This window comes from Labrus bergylta, chromosome 6 (genome assembly GCF_963930695.1).
Source record: "Labrus bergylta chromosome 6, fLabBer1.1, whole genome shotgun sequence".
Taxonomy (NCBI): domain Eukaryota; kingdom Metazoa; phylum Chordata; class Actinopteri; order Labriformes; family Labridae; genus Labrus; species Labrus bergylta.
The window spans coordinates 21,666,000-21,688,326 of record NC_089200.1 but is presented as its reverse complement, the minus strand read 5'-3'; the positions used below and the strand labels follow the sequence as shown (position 1 = coordinate 21,688,326).

Sequence of the window (22,327 nt, the reverse complement as noted above, 5' to 3'; positions counted from 1 at the left end):
TCAGCTCACTTCCTTATGTTCATATTTCATGAGGCTACGCAAGTTACGCTGTGTGGTTTCTTTCTCTGTATTTAGCCCCAGAAACATGTTTGAATGGAGTGAAATATTCAGGGACACATACAGATCACAGACAAGAGAAAAAAGTGGCTTAAAAGGGTTTTAATATCTCCTTTTAACTGTAGGCAACACTACAAAGACATTCAAATGATAGGACAGCAACGCTCTCACTTTTCCTTTTAAAAATACACAACAGTTTGCAACATACTTCAGAAATAAAATAAGCAGTACTTATATATGATAATCTTGGTAAATGAAAAATCTAACAACAAAAAAAAAACTGCACAATAACTGTCTCACTTTTAAGCCAAAAGAGTTGTGCATCAGTCCCTTCGCTGACTCACATCTTTGTGTAATAATAAGATCATGACAATATTCACTCAGTATTGTTCCTCTTATTCTTTGTTACACAAAAACATAATGCAGGCACAAGGAAGAAGGACTACTTGATCATGACAGTAGATATTCAGTCTTATGATTCAAACTAAAGCTTCTTTCTTCTGCTAGCCATACTCTGGAAGAAAAAAAGATTACTAGGCATTATATTATTTGAATGATAAAAGTATGGCTGCATACAGTAACATTGTCATTTCTTAAGTGCTTCATTCCATCAGCATGCTACAAACTGTGCAACATAAGACCCCTCTCTTCAGAGACACATCTACGCTCCAGTGTGAACTCCGTTACCCACAAATAACAGTGTTGTCTTTTAAGGGGTAAGTTTAAAATTAAGTTATTTTAGCATTGCCTTATTTTTTATTTTTTTTAGGCGGAGGGCTTTTGGCTTTCTCTTTTCAACTCATCATCTTCAAGTTTTCAAAATATATTAAGCGAAATGTTGAAACATTAATATAGGCGACTTTAGTAGTGGAAGCGAAGAAGAGTTCAGGAAATGCTTTTTTTATTTTAAGGTTCACTCACAGCAACACACTATTGTATCATTTATGTGTCATCTTAGGCACTATAAACATCACAGTACTTTATGTGTGTAAATTCTAAACAGTCCGTCTCCTCTGATCTCTCTCACAGTTTCAAAACATGAACCATCTCTCATATTTAAAAAAAGAAACAACTAAAAAAAAAAAAAAAAAACACATTTCAGTGTATAAATCTCATGCACCAATGTTAGTTCAGTGAGTCCTGACTCAACTGTGTGATGAACTGAAGTGGCCTGAAGAGCAGCCAGGTTCAAACTTTTCAAAGAGAAAAGTTGGGTAACAAAGCTTAAGGTGCTGTTGATTTAACTGGAGGCTTTAAAACCACAGAACACGATGACGATCACTGGTCAGTAGTTAGTGTGCAAATCGGTTTGTTTTAAGATTTGTTTACTGAGCCAGTTTTGTCTGCACTCTTTAAAGATGTTATTTCTGCAGGGAGTTACTATACGTATACAGGGGAGGGGGTTTGCAGTCTAGAATCTTACTCTTCAGTCTCTTCCTCTGACACATGATTCCTCTATATTTAACAGCAGACATGTAGCTTACAGTATACAGTCAGTTATATGTCATATGTGTATAGCTGCGTGTTAAGATTGTTTTCAAGATAGGAAAAGTTGAAACATGTGACATTCTGCCAGTCTCTAAACTAATAAACCCCTCTGCTGTGGAGGCAGAGGTCAAGCATCTTCTGCTTCTTCCTTCTTGTCTTTCTTTCCCTCCCCCTCCCCCTCGCCGGTGTCACTGCCGTCCCGTCGACGTTTGCGGTTTCGAGCGCTGGCCTTAGACGCCGGCAGTGACTCCATGCCCAGAACTTTGTGGATCTGACGGAAAGCGAGCAGCCGCAGAGCATGCTGAAATCAAAGCAAACAGGAGAGACAAATGGACATTTCAAGTGTTAGGAATCCTTTTTTGTCTTTTACACCTCAACATGACAAATAATAATAAAGACAGGAAACAAGAGGAGAGAGAGGGTTTTTTTTTTAAGTTTGTAGTGGTGGTTACAGAAATAACCTCAGCACGCAGTAGCTCAGCTCAACCTTTCCGTTTCTGTCTTCAACCACAGTATGAAAGTGTAGCATCATTTATAACGAATTTAGAAGCTACAATTTTGCACAAAAGTGCACTGCATGTTTACCTGAGCGCTGGCAGTTATGTCCTCTCGGGCTTGAAGCATCATGCTTTCCAAAGCATCCGTTTGCTCTTTCTCACAGGGGTCCGTCAACCCTGGTCCATCTAAAGGGATGGGAGGAGAAAGATGTTAAAAAAGCACAAGTGATGTGAAGGAGTTATTGTATCAGAGGCAGGAAAAAAGGTGTTTAATTCAAGTTCCATACAAGTTTTTATTGAATTGACAAATCAGAAAGTGTAAAAGAAAACAAATATTGATGTCAAAGTCATACAAATTCCGTATGGACACATAGCATTCATCAGCTGGAAAGATCCTGAAAAGTACTGTACTTCACATCTTATAAACATGTAGATTTGACCTGGTAACAAGATTCCTGTGGAGATGCATTCCAGGACTCTGCGCATGGCCTCTCCTGGACTGAGTGGGCCCGTAGCACTGCTGATCACTTTCTCCACCAGCAGCTCCATGGCCTGCAGACACACAGACAGAGCACACACTGAAACAGAAGACAACACTCTCTACCATCCGATGTCTTGATGGCATGTTACTCCTGGTCAAATGTTTTGATTTCTTCTCATACAAGAAACCGATAAAGCGTTGATTTAAAAACTTAAAAGTAATGAATGATTGTAAATATAATTTTGATGGTATTTCTCTCTTATAGAGCTGACTAAAAGAAAGTCACGCTCAAAAGAAGTTTAAAGTTCCACTTGAAGGGCAACTAATGGCTAATGAGGTTTTGCAAATGTGGCATGATCATTTATAAAACCTCATTAGCCATAGGATTTATTTATTTAACTTTATTTGTAAAGGGACCATGTACAATATTAAACATAAATGTTGCCATTTGATGCATCATAACAAGAGTTAGCTTAGAGCTAGTTTACATCTGCAGTCCCTCAGCAGGTCACAATTGATCAGATATACTACACCAGAATAAATAAAAAGTGGATGAGTTGTGATAGACAGCTGAAAGCACTCACCCAGCCAGGCAGCTTCCCCCAGGTGGGAACCCGCTGACATAAATCTCTCAGCACTCGAATGATGATCACACATGACTGCAGCCCGTTGGCACGAGCCTTCAGAAATGAAGAACAAAAAAAACCCACATTAAATAACACGTAGAGGGCATTTCTGTGGAATGGACTGTCCGTGTGACAAAAGTCTCACATTCAATCTCTCTCATGAGTCAAGGTGGCTATTCAAAGTTACCTTCATCAAAATAACTCAAATCAATTCTTGTTTTAGATTGGGATAAATACAAAATGTAAAATCAAAAACAATGTTCTCATCATGGCGATGGTTCATGATTAGCTGCTTCTGTTACCTGACTTCCTCCGTGTTTACAACTAACAACTAAATGAAAGACAAACCCAACATGACAGAACAAGCTGCAGCCTTTAACATGAAACACGGCATCAATTAATAGTAGATAGGTCACAATTGGAAAGCACATTGTTACCAATAACTTTGTTAAAGGATGCATTCCATTTCGTTTTTGTCAGCTAAGTCATTGTTTAAGTTCTTAGTTACACTCGCCCTCATGCTGGTAAACAGAAGACTACTGAATCATCTCAGGTTGTGACTGTTCGCAAAAAGAGGGAAAGTACCTCTTTCTGCAGAAAAACCTCTGCTGTGGTCTCACAAACAGGAAGGAGCTAAAGTTGTATCGAGGCATTTACCTGAAACCATTTGGCGTGACGGAGAGCTGCCAGGTTCTCCAGACATTTTTTCTTGTTCAAAAGATCAGGAGGGTCCTTCTCAGCCACACCTGGTGGAGATAACATTTACTAGCTCATGAGTTACAGTCCCACTAATGCTAAATCACAGCAATTCATTTACGTTTTGTGGTTTATGTAGAGAAACCAATCAGGGATGGAATTCTATAACTCTGTATGCTGGTGTTTATCTCTTATAACCTAACATAGTACGGCTTCTTTCACACTTCTAGTTTATGGGGAACATCAGAAGGGGACCACACATTTCACCATTCAATAAGAAAAACTGAGTGTTTTTATGTTTTTACAGGTGCTGAGAGGACAAAGATGACATTCACTTGTGTGTTTATTTAAGAGTCAAAGAAACGTGCAAAATCAAGAAGGAAATCCATGGTGTTCAGAGCAGTGAATAAACCACATACATATTTGTGCAACATCATGAGAATACTTATATTAGCTAACCTTTTGACTTATCAAACAAGATTTCCCAAATGTGTGACTTAAAGCATTATTACATCTATGAAGGCCCTGAGAAACATTCATGGTCTATTTTAAGGCCTGAAATGGGGGCTCATAAATCCTTAATGACAAGTCAAAATGTCTGCTGTGAGAGGTGAAAAGACTTTTTTTTTTTAAATTAAAGGCTATGAACCTCATTGAATTATAAAAAGGGGAAGTGTGCACACTTTCTCTATGCCTCTAAAAGATCCAAGACAGATCAAAACACTGTCCTATATTTTTTGTGGCAAGGATGGAAAAGGGGCTCCTTATTTTTCATGACGGTTGTTCTTCATATGGTCTGTTTTCCTTACTCCTTCATAATATGAGTATATCGACCCTCCTTCAATCCGGCTCAGTGAAACACGCTTCCTCTTACTGTATTCAGGCTCTTCACTCCAAACATTTCTAAACTATGTTTTAACAGTTATCCTGTTCAGGACCCATGTTTAGACCGTTTGTCCACTTTCTCCTTGCACTAAAAACTTTAAAAAGTTGTATCATTTATTCAGTAAAAATGTAAAGCTGTTGACATTTAGAATATGCTTAAAGTCAAACTGAGTGTTGTGGATTTCCTCTTTTGCATTTGACTGACAAAAAAAAGGAGGTTTTAGATCCTAGAACATACTTTTCCACAATTTTTAAATATTTTATGCCTAAATACCTTTGGGTTTGTCTCAATCATTAGCATGATTGTTTCCATCAGTTCTACTTTGAATTAATAGATAATGGTTTCTTTACTCATCGGGAACTAAGGAAACATGCCAAGCAAATCAAATATAAAGTTTCAAATGCAAACCAAGTGAAGCGCAATAAAGTCTCTTAAAGAATAAGACAAAGGCTCAAGATGTACTCCGTTAGAGAGAATAAAAAGTTATTTTGTAAAGAACAAAAAAAGCACATATTGCTCCTCTTTTTGTTGGATTCAGATATTCAGTAACTGAAAAAGATGTAAGACACATTTACAAAGATGACAAATGACAGGTTTGTCGTAAACATCAACGTGGCCACTCATGACTGCAATGAGCTCATATTTCACCAGATCAGCCCTGGGACTTTCCACACTTCTTTGTTCACTAGAGCTGTAGCAACAACAGATGACGTTAGCTTTCTTACACGGGAAATACATGAGAAAAACAAAGCCATATTGTGAAGTCTACACTACCATACCACTGAGAATCAAATACCCATATTTATCATGCCTCTTAGAGCTGGAAGCACCCGAGTCCCTCAGATGATGGAGAGGAACAGGGTTTCCGTCTCTGGAAAAGGTGAACAAAAATGGGCAGCCTGGTTCTTTAAATGCTCTGTTCTTAGTGGTATGTGAACAAGTGTGGTCTTCAGGTTAGCCACTGGCTTGCCTAGGTCTGCTGATACAGAATTAGGGGAATTGATCAACAAACCCAAACAAAATTAGAAAAAATAAAACACAAAGGCCACAGAAAACATTTCTAACATGTTTTCCAAATGTGAAAAACACATTAAAATACGAACAGTTATTGGAGCAGGCAGAGGAGTGCTTGCAACATACAATGATCTTGACTGTACATGGCAGGGGAAGTCATGACTGGGGATCTTATTCTTTTTTAAAACAAGATCATTGTGAGGCAATAAAATCACACTCCATCGCCTTGTCACTGATAATGCCACAAATGATGCAGGGATGACAAACGAGGGAATGGAAGTCTCTGGACCTCAAAATCCCCTCGCAGGTTTCATGGCCACACAGTTAAAAAAACTTTTCTCAACGGTCTAATAAAGAAGCAGAAACTGACACCATTTGAAGCAGGTTCATCCCTGGGCATTATCTGAACACTGATTATCACTTCAGTTTATTCTCAAAGCTTCTCAAAGGTTTGATCTGAGCATGTGTTCACCAGATAAACACACACCCTCATGGCACAGAAAGGTCGGAGAGCCCGGCTTTTGGTTCCCATGTTGTGGTAACAGAAATAAAGAAATTGGGGACTATTGTGAGTGCAGGAAATGGGGGAAATGAAAGGAGTGGGACAAATGAATGCGTGTTAAGTTTTATTTCAGGGCTTAAAGAAAAAAAAAAAACTTTAGAGTGGGCTTGGTTAAAAGTCCCACGTCTCATTTTGAAGCTTTTCGGCCTAAATTTTAGGCTGTAACTGAGTGGAAGGGCGGAGCAAAGGGTATATATATATCTATATATGTATATATAGGTGTATTAGACACATTGCTTACATTTTGTTGTCTGGTACTGAAAGCTTTGGCTTCTCTAACCTTTCTCAGCCGATTTTCCTCCTGCCTGCTTGTCCTTCTCAGCAGCAGTGTCCTCCCTCATCAGCGGCGAGGTGAGAGAAATGGTCACCTGCATTTTGGGCTCCTTGCTTGAAAATATCACGATGTTCGCCTCCTCGGGGTGAGCCTGCACCTCATACTGATCTTCAGAAAAAGTCTGCCAGTTAAAAGGACACTTGGGATTACTCACTACAGAGGAGGAGGGTGTGTGGGCAAAGACTAGCCTTGTATGACAAGGAAGTGGGGGCAATACTGTTTTTTTTTTTAAATCTTTTGGTTGTACAATTTATTTCTCTAATTCAAATGGGGTCATGACATTAACATGAATATATATTTCTCCATAATGCATTATGTCTTATTAATTGTGATATCTAGGAAGTAAAGGGGCAGTTAAGGAAGAGGAGCCCCATCTCACTCTGTAGGATTCAGGTGTCATAACCAGGCAGTGAATCTAAAGATCAGTCAAAAGCACCTTTAATCAAACATTCATTACAGCTAATGCTGGAGGGAGGAAGAGTTAGGAATCACAACACATCACAACCTTTTGTTGGCCTTAAATGCTAGCAGTGTTTTGTCTCTAGGTCCCACCATATCTTTAAGAAGTGTGTCTGGCTGTGGAGGACAGACGTTCATGGTCACTAAAGACAAATGAGCTGCTTTTGAGGATGTCATGTGATTTGGCAGGGGAGTTTTCTGGTTCCGTATTTGGGTTGTTTAGCGTCAGAGGGAAAAGTTCTTATCTGGATCTTATGACACAAATCATAAAGCAGCAGATAAAAAATTATTTACTTAAAAACAAATCTACAGCAGCTGCAATGATGATATTTTACAAAAACAGTTTAATGCCTAAACTAGCAAAGAAAGGTGTTTCTCCTTGTATTGGGTTTTGTTGACACTTTAAGATCCAATCGCCAGGAAATCCTCTAATAGTTTAAGATAAAACATAACGTGTTGTGATCGCAGTTTACCTTTATTCTTCCACCCCTCAACCTCAACCAATGCCTTAAATCAACAGTTTGTAACGGGGGAGGTTTTCTTACCTCAAGCTCATTGGGCAGCTGTTTTGCGATGTTCTTCAGTAAAGAGATGGTGGGTTTCTTGGCAGTCAGCAGGATAAGCTCAACGTTTCTGTCCCCACGGAGCAGCAGGCCTTTGGCCAGAATTCCCACCCGCATCACGCCTTTAAGCAGCCGTGCTGAGTTCTCTAAACTGTCGAGAGGGAAGAGGCCAAATTAAAGACATGAAGGACTGATTTTACAGTCTGCCTTATATTTGAGTGCCTGTTGAGGGGACTTGGTGAATATTTGAATATTCTACAACTGATATGTGATCATTTGCTTTTTCATTGGATAAAGTGTTTGGTTGACAAACAGCATTAACAAAGTGTGTTTTCCACAGACATGCTTCATTTTCTTGCATCATGTTTTTACACTCTGCTCCAGAGCACCAGTAGTTAGACTGAGCGTCAAGTCCATACAACACGTTTAAGGTTTTTTTTAGGTTTTTTTGGGGGAGTTGAAAATGTTCTCTTTTGATTAAGATACTCTGACTGTCACTCATAACAAAGAAAAATAAATCATAGTACTCTGCAAACGTGTTTCTTTAACAACTAACTGTGATGATTTCATAAACATGCAGCTCCATCACCTCTTACGTGCTTTAGAGGAGAAAAAGGAATATGTACGAATATGGCAACATGACACAACCAGAGCTTTTCAGCAGAAAACCACAGCACCTCCAAAGAAAAACACTTTGGTAAAAATAGGCCCTAAAGGCTTCTTTAAGGTCTTACCTGTTTGCATTCAATCATTTTGAAGTTTCCATTACATGTAAGTTGTCTGTATAATGTGTCATGATTTTAAGTGCAGCTCAAGTTATCCTAAAGCTTCAACTAACTTGTATTTTCCTGCATTCCTGCAAATGTGAATTTTCGGCTCAATTGCACTTTTTACCCTTTTTCATCTCCTCCTTCAGTGGCGGCAGCAGGGGCAACAACTGGTGTCTCCTTATCCAGCAGGGAGTCTGACACCAGTTTAAGTGCTCTTTCAGAGTGAGAGACGATCCTCTGAACAGCCTGCAGCTCGTCCTCCACGGGGTAAATGGTTGAATGTTTAGCCATGATGTGACGGTCATCAGGAGAGTCTGGTCGACGCACACATGTCTTCAGGGAAAAGTGGGAACAAATGGTTTGTTAAAGTGACTTTCAATGTCTTTCAGGATTCTAAACATATCAAACGCTGCAGCTACATGGCTCACCAGTAGAGGGGGCACTGGCATACCAGGCCGGCTCATCAGCGGTGGAGGTGCCATCCTGCGTCTCTGCTCCCCCCAGTACATCTGCTCCTCCTCCATCCTCCTCCAGTACATATCCTCCTCATATCTCCTGCAGGAGAAGGGGAGGCTTCATCTTTTATATCAAGCCATTTAGTTCCACAGGGAAATGTTATGGCTGTCATTAAAAGTACACATTACTTCATTAAAGAGCAAATGACAAAAACATTTACTCTAATCTACCTTTGATCATAGAAAATTATTCTTATTATCCGTAGGCTCTGTGTCAAAAGCCGAGTTGAATCCAGTGTTACCAAGAATTGCATTACTACTTGTAACACAAAAGTTAAATTAGAGGACCTGAGGGTGAAAAATATCATGAACATGTAGAAATTTACATCAGGGGCCTTAAATATGTCTGTGCAGATTCCATGATACAATCCTCATGAGACTCAATTCATATGAATTTCCTCTGGCTGTTGAGAGAATGTATATTGTTGTTGATGGAAGAGCCCTTGTGATGGAGCGGGGTCAGAAAAAGCTAGGAAAAAAGGAAAGGAGCCTTTTAAATGAGGCATGAATTTCCTTGAACTCCATCTGTACATGCAGACAGTCAGATAGTCTGTTTTTATGATTTCCTCTTTACTAATACTACCTTGACAAAAAACGTAGTTTAATAACGTTTACCATGAGTCTAACCTCATCTCAATGTGCCAGCGCTGCTCGTCGTCTCTCTGCCTCTTCAGCACTGCTTTCTGCTTCTGCTTCTTCAGCTTGCTCTCCTGCAGCTTCCTCGCTCGGTTACTGGGCTTGATTTCCACAGGTAGCTCTGGGTTTACTTTCTTCTAAAGAGACGTAGAAAGAAAGACAAAAAAATATCAGGGTTATTTAGCAAGATTTTAGTGAAAGTCAGTTCACATATGAACCTGATTTTCAGGCAATTTCCAATCAGGTAAAAAAAAAACAAAAAGAAGCATGACCTTTAGATCTTGGCTTTCATCTATTCAAAGTTAGTATATTTACCCCTTATTTCTACATTAAAAAGACAATAAACAGATCAATTTATAAACTCAAAAAATGACAACCTTCAGGGACAAGCCAGTCATTCTCTCAGCTACTGTTTTCTCATTCATTAAGTAATCACTTTGTCCTTGAAATGTAACACCGTGCTGAGTGTATGTCCTTCCTCGTAAAATTGGTTCAAAGCAATTTTTTTTACAAGAATTATTTTAGGGGGCTTTATGCCTTATCTATAAGACAGTGGATACCGTAGACTTGAACTTGAACCTGGGCTTCCTGCTTGGAGGACTTTTGCCTCTGTACATGGGGCAAGACCTGACCACTAGGCCATCTGCGCCCCTACAAACCAATTTTTCAAATAATTTTTAATGATTTTTTTAAAATCTATGTTAACTAGCTTGCAATTAAAAAAGACTTCCTGGCTTTGCTGGTAAATGACAGAATAAATCGGCATATTGCTGCATTCTGCTGATCAGTAGAGTGGTGGGATATCATTGATTGGGCTGTAAATCACTTTGTTGTGAGCATCTGATTTCTCACCCCAGTGCTTCCATATACAGCTCTTAAGGGCTGCAGAGTTTAACACCTAGTTTAACTCTGCAGGGCCCCATAAGACAATCTCCTTCACTGCAAACTTTGTGCATCAATAAGGTCAATAACACACTTCTATCCTTTAATTGACGACATGATTTACTGTCTGAATGCAGCTGTTAAAAATATATTTTGTGAGCTTTGGTTAAATGGTAAGCATGTGTGAACTCTGGTAAATAAATAGTTGAATCAAGAGTAATCATTTGAAAAAAAGATATACATATGTAACTGAGGACACCTGGTTTGTGTGTTTCACTTAATTAGCAAAAACACAGAATGTGTGCTGAGAAAAGACAGAGCAACCTTTGTGTATGTCCATACTATTTGAATGATACTGTGGACAAGAACACAGTCGACATTTGTTGTTTTTTAAAATACAAAATCTTCAAAAATATGCACCACTGATGTTTCTACTCTCTTACTTTGTACTGCAGTCGGTGCCTCCTTCCTTTCAGGTGCATGTCTTTAGCGTTGGGGTCATTGAAGCTGCACTCACACAGTTTACAGTGGAAGCGGATCACCTTGCCATCATCATTACGAACCTGAGACACACAGACTGTTCAGATACAGACAACTAACACAACATAAATAATCTCATACACTAACTATAAATACAGAATAATTACTACAATTAAGTCCTAGTCAGAATTATTATTGATACTTGAATAATAAATAAATAAAATCTTGATCAAAACTAGACCACTGGTGAAATGGAAATACAGTATACATGTGTTTTTAAAAATGTAAGAGACCAAGCTTCTCTGAGGAAAATGCTTTACAAATTACAGGACTGTATTCATTTAAAGAACTTTGCACAAACGTCTTTAAAATATCAGCTGTATAAAAGACATATAAAGACACAGGTGTAGACTAATTTTTGAAAAAAGAAACCCCTAAACAAAGCATGTAACGATCAAACAAAATGTTTGAGCATTAGCCAATGAACTAATGAATTTTCTGCAACTGTGAAAGCCCTGTATGATTAACTCCACCATTATTAAATCATAATGTGCAAAAAGTATTTGTATCTGCTTATTAAGCTACATTTCTCTGATACTGTAGTTATAGTAATTCATTTGTCTATGTAGCAATTTATATGATACCCTTTTTTTTTTTTTTCTTACTTCCTCTACATAGTCGTGTCCCACTGGCTGGATGTCTCCCTGGCCAGCTCTGTCACCATCCTCGTCATCACTCTGAGGCTCTAACTTCTGAGCTGACTGTTGCATGGGCTCCTCCACCTTGGCAGCCACAACGACCACAGCTGGTGCTGCCGTCACTGCAGCCACAGGAGCGCTGGCAGGCTTATTGGCTACATGGCAGACACGATTAAACAGATTAGAGAGAACAAAAAGTATTTGTAATTTCTCTCGTATTATATTCCAAAGGTTGATGAAAAGATCTTTCAGGCACTTAAATAAATACTGTCAAAAAATTTTAACTTAGAGGCATACAATTTTAATAGTCCCCCCCTCCTGTTTTTTTAAGATAAGATTGCTTTAATTTAAGAATAACCGATACACTGTATCCTCCAGCTGCAATCATCAATTGAGTTCAACTTTAGAATAGTGTTGAAGCAGAGCAGGGGTCTTCAAGTAAAATTGAAAAGTTCTGGTTCAAGAACATTTCCTCGAGCAAAGGTTTGGAACACACAATGTCTAAATTAGCATGTGAGTCAGTACCGTATATTTTGAAGGAGCTCATTAATTGTATGAACGTCTGCAAGCAGTTAACAACCGAAAAGGCAAGTAAAGCTGCGGCGTTGACAATAGACTAACATCAAAGCATCATATGCTGCACTGTAGGTGCGCTCATCAAAATAAACCTGGGAGCGGATTTATACCAGGGTCTGCCATTTGGTGATGACTTAAGTAGAGGATGAAGAGCGCCTACTTAATCTTGTTCAAACCGGCACATCACTGCAGTTTAGCACCAGGGTAAACCTTTCACCTTTCACCTTGCAACTGTTCAGCAGAACCTTATTTCTAAGGTGGAGAAACACTTTGTCATAAGATATACAGTATGTCTGAAGTAGGGGTGCATTCAATAATAATCGGTTACAAAAAAAATGTAATTGATAATCGTTTTGTAGTCCACATTTTTGTAATTGTTTCTTGTGGCATTGTGGGTTCTAGGATAGGCCTAATTCAAAAAAAGGAGCACACTCAAACAGAAATAAAACTTCAGGTGCACGAGCACAAAATGAAAAGTGACAAACAAAGCGCTGATAAAGGCTCTGTGCTGAAACACGTCCGTTGTTGATCTGTACGCTGCTACCCTAACAAAAATATCCCTTTAATTAACCCCTTTATGAATTCACAATGAACAAAACGTCCCAAACAAAATATGCAATATGATCTACGAAAATGCAGTTCAAATTGTCTTTTTTAGTCCACAGAAAAAGAAGGACTTTCACTTTGCGATTACCGCTTTACTCCGCCAAACCAAAAGACGTTTGATCATCCAGGACAGAGCAGCATAACTAGATGTTTAATCTTTTAATAACTACAAAACGGAACAATCTTATAGGGAGAAATAGCTCATAGCGGACGGACGAGCAAGATTGAGCGAGTGTGTCATTACGCACAGAGGAGAAAGATGAAACAGACAGACACTTAAATCGTTCACCTGTTCTATTGTAACTTCATTTACCAGAGTAAAGTGTGCTCTACACTGCAGACTGTAGTCTTTGTTAACAGAATGTTGCTGTCAAAACAGCTTCAACGTGCGATGAGTGTGCATTGAGGTCTGCGCGTCCGCTCACCACACTGCTCTAATTATGACAAAGTGTTAAAACGGTCAGAAGATACGTCTGTGTGAATTTTTATTTGAGGTTTGCTGTCTGTTGAAGTAAGAAATATCCTAATTTGAACGTTAATACAAAGGCCCATTACTAACAATTATTAAAATCCTGAAGATTCAAATTAATCAACAAATACAGTCAGCATCGCGTCATAGTTGGGGGCGGGGCCTCCCGTGGGGGAAAAGTATCACAGAAAAAAAGAGTAAAAAAAAAAGTATTCACTCGAGTAATCGATTACAGAAAATTTTGCATTTCTGCACTCCTAGTCTGAAGTAAATCAAACCTAACTAAAAAATAAGTTGCGTTGTAATTTAAACATACAGGGTGGGTACGAAGTACAGTAAGAAGTGCATTAATGTCAACATTTACATCTGATGGGTCATTGAACAGCAGTTATTTAATAATATATGGGTAAAAAAAAAGCATGCCTTGTCATCTGAAAAGACACGAGTGGACTTACAAATGACAGTTATTTTGGATGGAGCTGGTTTCCTGACTGGTGCTGTTGTTTTGGTCGTGGTATTTACGGCCACCTGTTTGGGGGTCACACTGGGAGTTGTAGTGGTTGATACAGAGGAAGGAGTGGACGTGGAGACTTGAGGTTTGCCAGCTGTCGAGGTTGTGACAACTGGAGCTGAATTCACCAGCACTGGCTCAGTTGAAGGTATAGGTTTTCCCAGCTTGGTGTGAAGTTTCACCACCTTTCCATGTTTAAAGAAGACACACAATAGCAGACTCAACCATTAAAGGCATCTGATACCTCAAATCTCTTGGGTGGGATTTTGTTCCAAGGCTTGGCAGTTCAGAAGGAACATTACATGAGGACACTAAAATCCTGTCCAATACAGAAAGCATGTTACGACAATAGCATCTACGACTGCCAGTATTTTCTTAAACCAGTATTGAAACACTTAAAGGGATACTTCACCCATTTGCATTAAGCTTTGTATCATTAGAAACCTGGTAGTATTTTTGAATGGTCGTGCATCCCACCCTCATTTTCTCCTGAGACGGGAAATCTTTGTATTTTTAAGTCTGAAAAGGAAATGACGCAAAAATCGTCATTTTACGTCAAGCTGTTGCGGATAGCAGGGTGAAACTACAACGCTAGTTCCTCATATTTTCGACCACTGAAGCTACAGACCAATCACAGATCAGTGGGTGGGAACTCACTCCCAGAATCGAAACTTAAAGTCTGCCATATTGTTTGGAAGCTATGCTAACAGGCTCTATGGAGAAAGCTGATAATGCCGAAAAAATATAAATACAGCGGCGAGATGGCGGCTGCAGACAGGCCGGTCTTGTGTCTTGGCTGCTGCCGCCGCTGACCACAGGGGCCCTGGCCGCCAACATCCGAGACATAAGGCCTGCCTGTCGGCGGCGGTGAGGACGAGGAACCGGGGCGGACTGGCCTATGGACACAGACATAGAGTCTGTTTTCTGACAGGAATTTCCAAGATACCAATTCCTTCTGGAAGAAATCTCGGCATCAGTTGAGGAAACAGCCTTATGTGTTGAAATAAATATGTCTGTAAACCTGACCTTAGTGGGAGTGGCCTGTGGTGCTGTGCATTCTGGGATTTGGTGTCTTTCATCCACATGAGCCAAAAAGACACTTTCTGGCTTTTCTCAGCCAAGAAGGCATGTATTTCACATTTCTACAACATATATGACCCAATGTCAATACAGATTCATGTTTCCATGGGTGAAGTATCCCTTTAAATATAAAAGCATCATAGCAGAACTAACCTTCTGGTGTTTGGCCCCACGGATGTGGGCGGCGTAGGCGTCCACTCCGGTGCAGGAGACATCACATAACTCACAGCGTAACTGAGTCTGAACTCCTCGTGGACCATTACTTGGACCCGCCTGACCCCCAGATTTCAGAGCTGCCTCCTTTTTCTTATGTTTCTGGCCCTCAAGGTGCTCCCGATACGTCTAATGTGGTAAATGAAAACCTGTTAGTACACTCCCAAAAACTAATGAATGTGTTACGTTTCATTATTTTTCTGATGAGATGGGACTCAATGAAATGAAATCCAAACAGACAATAGCATATACTTAACAATGTCAACCAACTATGCAAGTATGTTGAATGCTGGCATTGACAATAAAATGTTGTATTCTGCACCTAAAGGTTAATATTGTATTTCCTGTGAACTTTTTTCTAACAACACACAACATAATAAAGCTTTCATATCAAAAGCCTTTTAGAAACTAAATAACATGATCCTACCTGAGGGCCTGCACAGCTGATCTTGCAAATGTCACAGTAATGGAGCTGGGGTTGTTTAGGGGGCCCTTTAGGCTTCTGCAGCTTGTTTTGGTGAAACATTGGCTTTTTGTAGGTGTTCACAGCTGGAGCTGTCACCATGTTGCTGCCTGAATTGCTCCAGGAAGAGCTTGTGAGCTGCTTGGGTGGGAGCTGGATGGGGGGCTGGGGTTGAGGCTGTTGTGGCTGCTGTGGCTGTTGAGGTGGAGGCTGCGGCTGGGTGAGAGTCTGCTGGGCCGGCTGGTAATAGGAGGGGGTGGAGGTGGAGGTGTAGCCAGTTGAATCGTAAGTAGAGTAGCTAATGCCTAAGGGAAAGAGAGAAGAGAGAGAGCATATAAGATGTGGGTCAAACTCAAACAGCCAGCAGCCATGAGGCAATAAGCTGCACCAAGAAGCACCTAAGCATTCCTAATATGTTCTTTGAATCAACATCAAGCAAGTAATAAGCAACTCCAAATTTAACTCCAGTACGGCATCAATCTGCAAACTCCTTCACCCTTATCCTAACTAAATAAAATGATGCCAGGGGCAACAACTGTCCAGTTCAGAGTTCATAGAAGTTAACTCAAAGAGCTTCTTCTGTGAGTAGCAGGTTCCCACCTGGCTGGCATGTTAGAAGTATCCCTGCCTGCTTTAGTGGTTAACCTACAAACTCAGTAAGTCACCGTGTTAGCAAGTTCTTAGAAAAACATTTTGTACCACCCTTGGACCTTAAGCACAACCAATTTAAAGAAGTATGTATCAACTACTGTGTGCAAGTAACTATGCAACAAAATTATACTGAAGCAGTGTTGCAGGTGAATGTAGGGCAAGAAATGCTTCCTACTGCTGCACGCTACAGAGAGATTAGCCAGTCTCAGTTGCCTCCGACGTATTTTAACCAGTTGTGTTTTTTGTTTTTTTTAAACAAAAGAAGGCTGTTGTTCAATTGGAATCACTAACTGATGAAGAGACAAGCCTGGGTTGTACTTCTAAATTATCCCATTTGACAAATAAAACCCTGCGGTTACAAGTGCTCAAAACCTGCAGTTGATCATAATATCTCTGTTTTTCTGCGCTTGTCAGGTGATGTAAACCTGTGTCATTTAACAAGCCTCTGCTGTAGCTCCACTGATTGATCAATGGTGGCAACCCCTTTCCTGATCTCTTGCGCCAATCACATGACTGAAAACTATGAGTTATATGTTGCAGAGCTTGTAAACAGGTAATATGACACCTCTATAAACACACACAGTATCTAATATAGTTTGTATAGTAAGCATATTGGTCACAAATTTTTTTTTTTTTTTTTTTTATGACTGGTGATCCATCTTATCTTGTGTCTTAACAAACATTACCTGAATAGGTGGTGGCAGAAACAGTGGATCCAAAGGAGGATCCAAGGGTGTATGATGAAATGGGTGTGGGAGGCTGCTGGACACTGGTGGACACTGGGTAGATGTTATAGCTGGTGGAAACAGGGCTGGAGGGAACCAGAGGTTTAAGTGCTGTTACCTGCCTCTGGGGAGGAGGAGGTTGGTTGTACACAGTGGAAGGAGCTGGACTGTAAGCACTCTTTACCCCTACTGAAACACAACATTGTGGGTAGAGAGAGATGAGTCATGATCAAGCAGAAACATGGACACACGAACACGACTTCTTAAGACACTCTCACAGTTTGAGCTGAGCAGAGACGACTAAAAAAAGGGGGCAAAAGCAACACAAATGATCTATGCCTTGTTTCGCTGCTATATAATATACCGATTAAGTCTTTTAATTTGCTTCCTTATGAATTGTATGAATTCTTTCAGAACCAGTGCAGTCGCCTCCTGCCGGCCATGAGAAAGAATGCAGCTTTAAAACAGTTCTGTGTGGGCTTCACATCTGAAACCAAGAGGTTACGTTCACTTCTTATAAATAATCCATGGGTCAGAGATATTTGGTGTCTTATGCTGGTAGCGGCTGATAATGTAGCCTCAAACTAATAGCCTCAAGTAGACATAAGGATGCTTTCCAAGTGACATCACTCACAGCAAGTTATCAGATTTTAAATAGGCCCCTGTGAAGCAGCACTCCCCAAGACTTGAAGACAAACTTGATCTGTAAAATCCTTCATGACTTAGCCCTGACATAAAGTCATGTGGACACATCATTAGAGTAACAATAAACAAACTCACCTGTCTGGTAGTAATTCTCTGTGGGTGTCCTCTGAGCCGGTGCTATACTCGTCTGGTAGTACTGTTTATTGTCATAGGTAGTGACAGCTGCAGGGCGCCCATAGCTGTAGTTGTCCTGCTGGTGTTAGAAGCATTGGTAAACATCGTTTTCATTATAGCCACTGTGTGTGATCTAAAAGCATCATGTACATTTACATTGTTGTTTCTACAATTCTACGATTCATTTAGCAGGCGCTTTTGTCCAAAGCGACAAACATCAGAGTGCAAGTACACAAGCAAGATATAGAGAGGAGGAAGCAACGTCAGTAAGTGCAAATGAACAGCTTACTTCTGATCGGACACACGACGCTGACACGCACTGCACAGAGGCAAAGTACAGTTGTTTGTTTTTTCATTAAAGTTAACATATCATCAACAGCATCGACAGCTGCTCCTGACAGTTCTAATCAGCACAAAAAACATATCGTCATCATCAAGCATCAGCTTTTTTCTTAAAAGGTGCAAAGATATTCTACAGGTTGAGTGGAGTTTGGTAGTTCGTTCCACTATCAAGGGTGAGAGAGGAGAAGAGTGAGAGACGTAGGGAGCCGTTGTGAAGGTTGGATCAGATGCCTTACATTGGCAGAACGTGGTGGGCGGGAGGGAGTGTCGACCTGGATGAGTTAGTTTAGGCTTTGTAAGCGAGCAGCAGAGTTTTAAATTTGATGCAAGCAGTAACTGGTAGCCAGTGGAGGGAGATGAACAGTGGAGTGACATGTGCTGTGCTTGTTTAGGGAAAAATGACACAATGTTTTTGAAAGTTGGTGGAAAAGGGGCATGCCTTGTTGTCTGCTTGTTTTTTGTTTTTTTTGTTTTTTTAAGAGTCTTATTAAATGACTCAAAACAACATACATAAATTCCAAAACAATCAAATCATGCAAGACGAAAATAAAAAGCAGAAAGCAGACTGACCGTGTCCGAGTATACCTGGTACGTCTGTGGGGTGGTCGTTGGCTGCGGTGGTGCAGGGGGGTCTGGCTGCCTGTAGGCATAATCCGGGGGGGCCTGGTGGCTCTGATAGGCAGGGTAAGGGGCAGAGACCACAGGCCTAGCTGCCTGGACAGGAGCTGGAGAGTAGGAGGCAGTCACAGCATGAGCAACAGCCGGCGCCTGCTGGACGCTGTAACTGGCTGTGGAGGGATGGGAATAGGCCGGGGGAGGCTGAGTACTGATGAAGAAGAGAGGAGAAGAAGTTAAGTGAAACAAGAAGGTCAACTTTAGAACTGCTGTCATAGGAACTTCATGAACGACATTAAACTTTAGAGAAGTCAGATGTCTTGTGTGTGGGGACTTCCTGAGTCTTTACTTTGGGTAAATCAATTCACGTTAATAACAGTCAAAAACAAACCAAAGTCCTTTACTGCTCTACTCTACTTCAACAAGAATCCAGTGTCCTTTCTGATTGATCCTGATATGAAAATTCTGTAATTTCAAACAAAAACTACCATCGTGGCTCTGTAATATTTCAATAAATTAGAGATGTGCTTTAACTAAATGCTGATGTTCGACAGCTTAAAAAGTCAGGGACATGCCAAAGTAAGCACTCAATTCTAAGCAAGACATGACTAGATTTACCATCTACTAAATTTCACTGCTAATCCATCCAATAGTTGATGAAATCATAGTCTCATAACAACTAATTTGAAAGTTGAAGAGGCGATATAGAAAAAGTCAGGGGATTCATCACTAGGTTTTATTTGTCATGCCCTGTGAATGAATCTTATTGGGGCTATGCAATACTGTATATCAAGTTTTTAATATCAATACATCGATTCATCAATGCATTAAAATATTTTTTTATCCCAATTCAATATGGATTCAGAAAATCCTGAGATCGATTAGGTCCAATGTAATGAATGAAGCCCCAGTCATGAGGAGACGCTGTGGATACCACCATACCGGTGTTTGCGGTGAACAGAGGCCCCACTAGTCTAAACAATGTTGGTTAAATACATTTTGAGGTCACTTTGTTCTTAACCAATACAAAATAAATTTACACATTAATAAAAAAATATCAGAAGTTACTGTAATAAAATATCTGGGTATTTCTGTCATCTATGTGTATTATAGATTGATATTGAAGTTTTTTTTCCCTTGTCAAAGCAGCTTTGAGTTTCTAGAAAAGTACAAAACTAATTTGTTATAAACTGATACACTGAATTTTCTGAACGTTATTCCTGTATGCATTTCCTCTCTGCTGTTGCAGGTGGGTTACCCTCATCAGCCACCGTAGGTAATCCTGTTAAAAGTGAGCATCATCATGACAATGAAACCTCTCTGTACTGTATGTAGCTCCAAATCACTGACTACTTTGACAATGTAGATTTTTTTTTTTCAATCAGGATTTAAGGATTAAAACAAATTCATTCAACTGAGTGCTTGGAGCACTTTCATTGAAGTATTTCACTTAATGCAGATGTTTTCTGAGTAGATTTATGTTTCATTGTGTACAATTTAAGTATTAGCAGCAGCGTGTTTGATGTTAATGCAGTTATTTCTGCTTTTTGAAGCACATTCCTTCATTTACAGCACATTTCCGTCATAGCATTTGTTTGGGACTTTTGCATCTGCTTTTGAATTAACAAGGGTTTTTTTGGATTTGCTGGATTTGCTGCAACCTAAAGTAGGTTGTCTTGGCAAGTGGAGGTCGGTTGCCCTTGTCCTCCACCATAAGTGATCCTGCTTATAGTCAGCATCATATGACACCGCGAAAACCCAATCTGTACTGTATGTAGCTTATATATATATATATATATATATATATATATATATATATATATATATATAATATAAAATACGGGTCTTTTGAGTGTCCCAAAGGTCAGAAAGAAGACAGTTGATGAGCAGGCTTTTTCTTTCCGTGCACCGACTCTTTGGAACAGTTTACTATGGCCATTAGGCAGGCTTGTTCTGTTGAGGTTTTTAAAGCAAAGTTGAAGACCCATCTGTTTACTGTTGAGTATGAGTCATGATTTTCTCTGTATGTCTTTTCCTGTATTTTAACTGTATTGCTTTGTACAGCACTTTGATTTAAAGCGCTTTATAAATAAAGTGATTATTATTATTATTATCATTAATGTCATTGACTTATTTGACTGTGTTGATATTTTTTTTTTGCCTGCCTGAGACTAATTTAAATCATTATAAGAATAGACTTTGGTTAAACTGTGTGAAACATGCACAGAGACACACATGAAGGAATATGAGGTGTAGAGAAAACAGACCAGTCCTGTTTGTCAGGATTGCTGGTTTGAATGATTGCCAACATACCAAAACAACTCACAAAAGCGGAAACCTTTCAGAGTTAATTAACCACAATAGTGCTCATTAAGCCAAAAAGAAATGCTAATTATATCTGATAAAATGTCAAACTGGGAAGTTATATGGATTACCTGTCTGTCACACGACATTGCCAAAAACACCAACCTATGCAAGATTGTACAAGATGAACAAGAGTTATTATTATTCTCTTCCTTCATAAAAGCATCTCGGTAGGCTTCTCTTGTGGTAGCATCGGGTTATTAAACATGCAGAAGCACTAATTGAGAGACACTGGACCTCCAGTAAAGCTTCATCATGACCATTAATCCTAAACACCGGCTACAATCTCACCCACAACAGCTGCACCCAGACAGTCCAAACCAGCAGCATGACACTTTCAAACACTAACATCTGTTGTTTGTTTCACTATTCTTTAAAGTAAGACCCGGTAATATCCGCCTTTTGACCGCTTTTGACCGTCCCGGGGTAACCTAATGTCAATCAGCGTTGGCCTGCAAAGCTCAGCTAGCGGACGTGAGCTAAAAGACCTAGCGGGACAAGCTAACCCGCTACGCAGTGACACCGCTCCAGTGACTTTGTCTCTACCACATTACACCAGCGACTGATATATATGCCCCAAAACACACGCTGACATCAACCCACAACACCGGAATTACCTGTACTGCGGGCCGGCACCATGTGTGAAGCCGAAATAGTTGCTTGCAGCCATCTTGGCATCACCAGTACAGTACAGCAGCCAGACAGCAGCGAAAACCTGATGGTCAAGATAGTTCACTGCTTTACTGCAGCCAATGGAAACAGTCGTCTGAGACACCGGAACTGCGAACGACACACACATTTAACACACGTACTGAGTGCGCTACATACACAACCAGGAATTCATATTTAAGCGTATTATGCCGACTGATTAAAACATTTTTGTCATACATTTATTTCCATGCTATTATTGTTATTCTGCATGGCATTTAACGCATGCGCAATTGGAAATACAAGCGTCTAAGAGAAGGACGCTGTTTTGCTTGTGAGACAAAGTTAACAATGGAAACATTATGCAAAATGTAAATGCAGAGTTCAGGATTAACAATGAAACAAAACAAAGGATAGAACAGAGCAAGGGAGAGTTTTTGTTGTATTTAGCTCTTCAGTTGGGAAGAAACTATCGCAAACGATGTTTACGCGGAAGCGGAGGTATGCTACAGAGCATGCTCTTGCTTCGTGTGTAATTTATTTACCTGCGGTTTCTGCGGAATGCTGCGTGTGTCAGTCACGCTTGCACTGATGTTGAAGA

General features: G+C 40.0%; 1 protein-coding gene across 5 annotated transcripts; it reads right to left on the bottom strand.

Annotated features, from left to right (window-relative positions):
• Positions 1-144: 144 nt before the first annotated feature.
• Positions 145-21,845, bottom strand: zfr2 (zinc finger RNA binding protein 2). 5 transcript variants are annotated; one of them, XM_020631806.3, is made up of 19 exons: positions 21,696-21,845; positions 18,670-18,925; positions 17,719-17,836; positions 16,900-17,127; positions 15,527-15,867; positions 15,040-15,228; positions 13,751-13,991; positions 11,612-11,799; positions 10,910-11,029; positions 9,564-9,721; positions 8,862-8,988; positions 8,558-8,766; positions 7,646-7,814; positions 6,588-6,762; positions 3,807-3,895; positions 3,108-3,203; positions 2,483-2,594; positions 2,131-2,228; positions 145-1,846 (listed from the first exon to the last, which is right to left on the bottom strand). In XM_020631806.3, the coding sequence occupies exons 1-19, from the start codon at positions 21,746-21,748 to the stop codon at positions 1,673-1,675; spliced, it is 3,141 nt and encodes a 1,046-aa protein (XP_020487462.1). In that variant the 5' UTR covers positions 21,749-21,845; the 3' UTR covers positions 145-1,672. The 5 variants fall into 5 exon arrangements, with proteins under 5 accessions (XP_020487462.1, XP_020487464.1, XP_020487463.1 ...); XM_020631808.3 differs by having other exon boundaries at positions 9,576-9,721; XM_020631807.3 differs by having other exon boundaries at positions 17,719-17,833.
• Between the last annotated feature and the right edge of the window lie 482 nt (positions 21,846-22,327).

Excerpts from the sequence above, each read along its gene's own strand:
- zfr2 (XM_020631806.3), bottom strand. The coding sequence starts at position 21,748 with ATGGCTGCAAGCAACTATTTCGGCTTCACACATGGTGCCGGCCCGCAG. Across the intron at positions 3,204-3,806 it reads GTCACGCCAAATGGTTTCAG|GCTCGTGCCAACGGGCTGCA; the intron begins GTAAATGCCTCG and ends TCATTTCTGAAG. Across the intron at positions 2,229-2,482 it reads CACAGGAATCTTGTTACCAG|ATGGACCAGGGTTGACGGAC; the intron begins GTCAAATCTACA and ends CCATCCCTTTAG.